This window comes from Cylas formicarius, unplaced genomic scaffold, assembly GCF_029955315.1.
Source record: "Cylas formicarius isolate icCylForm1 unplaced genomic scaffold, icCylForm1.1 PGA_scaffold_3__17_contigs__length_32017465, whole genome shotgun sequence".
In the NCBI taxonomy this organism is placed as follows: domain Eukaryota; kingdom Metazoa; phylum Arthropoda; class Insecta; order Coleoptera; family Brentidae; genus Cylas; species Cylas formicarius.
This window is the reverse complement of record NW_026844326.1, coordinates 13,363,858-13,369,857: the sequence shown is the minus strand read 5'-3', so window position 1 is coordinate 13,369,857 and position 6,000 is coordinate 13,363,858. Positions and strand designations below refer to the sequence as shown.

General features: G+C 36.2%; 1 protein-coding gene across 1 annotated transcript; it reads right to left on the bottom strand.

The window, feature by feature from the left end:
* Positions 1–2,525: 2,525 nt before the first annotated feature.
* Positions 2,526–5,451, bottom strand: LOC132699850 (sodium/potassium-transporting ATPase subunit beta-1). The gene has a single exon (XM_060666782.1). The coding sequence runs from the start codon at positions 5,281–5,283 to the stop codon at positions 4,324–4,326; it is 960 nt and encodes a 319-aa protein (XP_060522765.1). The 5' UTR covers positions 5,284–5,451; the 3' UTR covers positions 2,526–4,323.
* Positions 5,452–6,000: the final 549 nt, after the last annotated feature.

Below are 6,000 nucleotides of genomic sequence, written 5' to 3'. Positions count from 1 at the left end.
TTCTTGGAAAAACGCTCCAAACTTTATGTAGCGATCCAGAAACTACTAACAGTTCTTAAAATATCTATGGAAATTTTAAAATTGTTGTTTTAAGCAATATATACTACAGATACCTAGTCGATGCTGATCATATGGCCACTTTTGATATTGCGCATGTGGAGATGTGGCATATTTTCGGCAGTATTTTGTCAAGAAATGCCGGATCACATTAATTTTTTCACAGAAAAAATGAGCTCGGTAAGTGGAGATAGTTCTTCAGAAAAAAATGCTGCAAAGTGCAGGTTCGTTTATAAAATTTAGGAGAATGCTCCTTCTGTAGGAAAATGTCATAGCCGCCTGGGGTGCATCAATTTTACGGTATTCAAGTTCTAGGGAAACTGTTCCTAAATAAATATTTTACTCCATAAATGATCGATGAATAAAGTACAAACATTTTTTCACTTTTTGGTGGATTTTTCGGAATTTTTTCTTTGAGGTATGAAATAATGACAAGTATGACACCACAAAGCTTCATAAAGTGTTTGGTAGTAGGGCACTAATTAAGTTTGTGCAACAACATTATTCTTTCTTAAAATTTTATCAAGTTCTAACTAAACAATGTTTCCGAATATTTAAATTCTTCAATTCAATTCAAAGAAGTTTATTAAGTTGCGTGACTTTCAAAATTATCATCACAAAATTCGGTTCTATGAAATTATCTAGCTGGCCGTTTGACAGCATTAATACACCCGCTTAAAAGTGTATTTTTGGAAAATTCGCGATTTCCGTCCGTTCCAATTCCAGTTTTATTAATAGAATCGTTTTAGAGTCGTTTTAAACTAAGATTAATATAAACGTCGGAAGGTCTTCGATGCTTTCACGCATGTCTATGCTTTTGGAGTATTTTATTTTCTAGATTTATATTTGGTATCTTCGTGAAAATTCACCTGGTGGGATAAAACTGTTACTATCAAAAATTGGATATTTTTTACCAATACCGACGAAGGTCACGGAGGCACTTTCGGTTGTCATGGAAGCACTTCGTATTTTCAATTCTTTGAAAAATTATTCTAAATATGTTTTATGGCCCTTATTGCTTATGAGATATTTAACAGATACCTACTCTTTGTCAAAAATTACATTTGTACACTGAATATCAAATATTTCATATACCTAAATCAATTAAAACTTCACTTCTGTAAGTTAAAAATGTAAAATTTAAATCAAACCACAATCAGTTTAGGTTTAAATTTAATAAAAATGGGTGCAAAACTTATTTTTCCAAATGAAAACCCCAACATTCTTAATATATTTGTCTTATTTTCCATTAAAAATATTACCGTTTGAAACTAATAAATTAACCCTACCCACAAGAGCTAACGAAATATTTCAAAATATTTTATTTAGTAACAAATCTTTGCTATTTGTATTTTCCCTTTGCGCGCTACTGTACCTAATAAAATAAACACGAATCATCTGCAAACTTTTTGGATACTGACACTGACCTTGAATGAACGCGTAGGTATTTAAGCAAGCATTGTAATGCATGGAGTAAGAACTTTTATGTCTGTGCCGCGCCTCAACAAAAAATCAATAGACTATGAAAAATTGTTTTCGACTGTGCTCCAACAGGTTTAACCTTTAGCTTCGAGTATAATCGGTTGTGTTGACAGTGTTTCTATAAAGCAATTTTATTTAAACACATGAAAAACGTGAACTGTATATAAGGTATAAACCACTCCCGCCAATTAAAAACCATCGAGTCATAATAGAAAATACATTTCTTTTGGACCTTCACGCCCTTATCGATCTCGACATTTATCGATTAAACCAATGCAAACACAGTGGAAAAATAATTTATTTGCACAGTTTTTTTAACGCAATAAGTTATTTTAGCTTGTTTTGTGTTCATTAATGTTGTTAAAATCACGCTTTCGTTTTAGGGGAAAATAATGGATCTACTTTTTTAACAACTTTAAAGGAAGACTTTTTTTTTGTTGAGATTGTCTTGCTCCGTTTTTCCGATGACGCGAAAACAACAGCAAAACGTATTTTCCGTGAATTCGGCAATATAAATATTATTTTGTCAACGATGAAAATTATTACCTAAATAACTTTCGAACCAATCCTTCACATTTTTATTGGCCGGCTTATCCGGCTTATCTTAACGCACTGTACGTCTAACTCAATGTGATGTACGATTTCCAGATAAAAAGAGTTTTGTAGCGAGTATATGCACAAAACGCTGAATTTCATGTAAACTACATACAGAATCTGCATGTAACTGGTTCGTATACATTGGGAGAATTTTTAAATATACTTAATACTTAACTGTGCTCTAACATTGACGACTTACAGCACAATCAAGTTGCGTTCAAAGTGTTTCAATAAAGCAACTTTCTTTAAAGACAACCACATAAAACTGTTGTATGGGGTACAAACCTCTCCCACTAATTGGAAACCATCGAATCACAACAGCAAATATATTTCTTTTAGACCTTTACGCCTTTATCGATCCCAACATTTATCGATTGAAACAACGCAAACACAGTGGAAAAATAATTTATTTGCACATTTTTCTAGGTCAGTGTGTGGCACATCACCACTGTACAAATACACAATGGTGGTTACAAAAATCGCAACACTTAGAATGGAAGCGTAATAACAACGGTTAGACGGTTTGACAAAAAAATGGGAATATAAGAAATAAGGATATTTTTAATCTAAACATATCAAACAACGAAACAAATTATCATTATAAGTTGGGTACAAACTAAGAAGGCTACACATTACAACCGTTATAAACAGGAATAAAATTGTCGGCCAATACAAAACTGGAAGGCAATTAGGAAGAACTCGTAGGAAAAGAACATGAAAATTTTTTTAGTAGGCACTTATTGCGTTTCAGTAAATGAGGCACCAAGTGATTCCTTAATTTTATTAACTTCGATCAATTTAGATATCAGGGCGGTTGAATTTTATAATTGTATTGAGTTAAGTTATGCATAATGTACTGACCGAATTTTAACTGGTTAAAAATATATCTCTGAATATTATAAATATAAATAATAATCGATTTTATAGTTCTTCAAAAAAAATTTATTGGTTCCCTGTATTTAACTAATTTATTTTAACTTCTTTTGTGTTCACTAATGTAGTCAAAATCACCCGTGGAAAAGTTTTGTTCAACGATTAAAAGCGTGAGTTGAGTATTATTAAGATCGTCTTGTTCGGCTTTTTTGGATGAACCGAGCAGCAAACGTATTTTCTGGGAATTCGGCAATATACAAATTTTTATGTCAGCCATGTGGATACGAAAGCGCTTCAAATTATTAACAGTGTAGTATTGATTTCGTATTTATCCTACCTATTTAGGTAGGATAAATACGAAATCAATCAAAGTTATTTAACTTTGGAAGCAATAATTCAAAATTTTATCGCCCGGCTTATCTGGATGATCTTAGCGTACCGTAGGTCCTACTGATCTCAGTGGGATGTACAATTTCCAAGAAATTTGCTATAAATCTACACGCAAAATGCGTTTTTTTTTTAAATTATGTTGAAAACCAGTTTGGTCTTGTTTTGCTATTATTTCGAGTAAAATAAAAACGAAATAACTACCTGACCAATGAATTTCTTAATAATGAATGTAAACGGTATCCCTACAGACACCAGTTACTGAAATTATAAAAATACGCAATCTGTATGTAACTGGTTCGTATACATTACAATAATTTTTAGATATGGATAAGTTTAATCAGCAATTGGCACAATCGCTTTGAAATTATGGTGTTGGCACAAATATCGTCGTAAATATTAAAATCATCGATAAAAGATAAGGCGGATACTTGAGGAAGTAGACATTGGAATTTGCTTAGGTTAAGGCGATGTTGCCGCGTTACGCGAAAGTTCTCCAAATCACGTTGCGCAACTTAACGAAACTCTATCTATACTTAGTAAAGCATTAACTAAAATAAATCGACACAAGAACAAAACAACAGTCCACCTCCTATATAGGTGGAGAAAAAAATGTTTAAGCAATCAGTTTTTATAGGTTAAATTTACGGCTTTTCGAACGAGGCACGGGGAAGGCACACGACATTGACGATAATTAACACACTGCTAATTGTCTAGGAATATACGGGCAACTTGGCGTTAGCGAAAACCGCACTCTAAAAATATTCGCTAAAATAAATTAAATCTGTTCGCGCGTAATAAAAACTAAAAATGCCATCACATCAAGCGTAGAACACAACCGTCGAATAATTTTAAGTATAATAACCACAACAGAACGACTACAAACTAAATAAGTACAAGGCGTGTGTTTTCTTTTTAAGGGCGAATTCAAGAGGTCGCCGTGTCTATTTGCACCTCAAAAGTGACCGACCCGGCCCTGTCTAGGGCACTTCCGCTGTAGCGGATGTTTTTGGCCCACGCTCGACACTCTATGCTTACTATCGTGTTGGGGGTCAAGTTACGCAACTCCACCGCGACTATCGGGCTTAAGTAATTCTTGTCATTTTTGTAAGGGTAGTAATAACCGGGAAACCCGTGGGGGTAGTAATTAAAATCGGCGGTTTTTTCTTTATCGACGTCATCTTTGCCCAAACACGATACCCAAATCTGTTGCCTCTCCTTTGATTTCGTGTTGTTCTCGATGTGATACTTCAACTCATCCGGCATGTCCGGATGGGGAGCGGTGTAGAATTCCGGTTGCCAATTGAATATTCTATTGAGTTTCAAAAATACGCACGGCGATGCCGTCCGATACCCGTAAGATCGTTCCGGATTGCAGTTACCTAACTGGTCCACAGATGTCACGCACACTTGGCCCTCGGCCGGGTACTTGTCGAAATCGCAGTTGACGTAGTTTTCCCCCGTCTGGTTTCGTTTGTACAGCTCCAAGAAACTATCTACATAGTTTACCCACCTTTGAATCTGGGTTTGATTCGTCGTGTTGTACCATATCAACGAACCCTCCTCGGTCCTATCGGAAATCGGCCTGAACCCCAGTCCCGGATTGTTACCGATCAGGCTGCTGTCCAACGTCCACTTGGGCTCCTTGTCGCTCAACGTCGCGAACAATCCCTGCATGCAAATCGCAAACAGGGCCGCGAGGACCGCGTAAAACAAGGCGTAAAAAACGAACAACTGACCCCAACTCTTTCCGGTCCTGCCCAGGAACTGATGGGTACGGGGATCGTAGATGGCCTTCTTAAAGGCCTCCCATTTCGTTAGCTCAGGCGTTTTGGCAAACTCGAACTCCTTAACCCTACCGTTGTCATTGTCCTTACTGACAACCATGTCGTTGCCGGTTGACGGATGTCGGACGGCTATTATTGAAATGAGATCGCGGCGCGACGACACCGATCTCAACCGGCCAGACCGTTAAAACCTGAACTCGAACGGCAACTACTTTTAGCAGCTCGCACGGCGACGACGATGACGACCGCGCCGCGATGGGTTTTCATATCTTTAAGCGCGACGTTGCCCAGTGTACGGTAATACTAGAACATTTCATAAAAATTTTAACGTGTTTTTGGTAGTCTACCCGGGTTTAACCAAACGGACAGTCAAGTAACTTTCGTGTTTTTGGAACACAAACGAAAAAATAATACTGAAACAAAACCAAAACACTTGTTTCCGTGAAGCGGCATCCTTTTGAATCCATAAAAAACAGGTCACTAGATCAAACCTATAACCATTGATAAATACCCAAAAATATTTCACGCACTTAACAAGAAAAAATAATACTGCCACAAAACGAAAATCGTTGCTTCCATGAGGCGGCATCTATACTTGGCATCATCTGAATCCTTTGGATCCATAAAACTTGCTTACAGTTAATTAGATAAACCTAACAATGCTGACACCAATACCTTTTACAAGATGGCACGACGATATTTCACAATAGTATTCAACTAGCATTACTTATATGGTAAGGTTTGCTTTATATTACATATCATGATCCCATGTACATAAAAATGTCTGAAACATCGCTCCTATATTTTGTTTCATTTT

Excerpts from the sequence above, each read along its gene's own strand:
- LOC132699850 (XM_060666782.1), bottom strand. The coding sequence starts at position 5,283 with ATGGTTGTCAGTAAGGACAATGACAACGGTAGGGTTAAGGAGTTCGAG.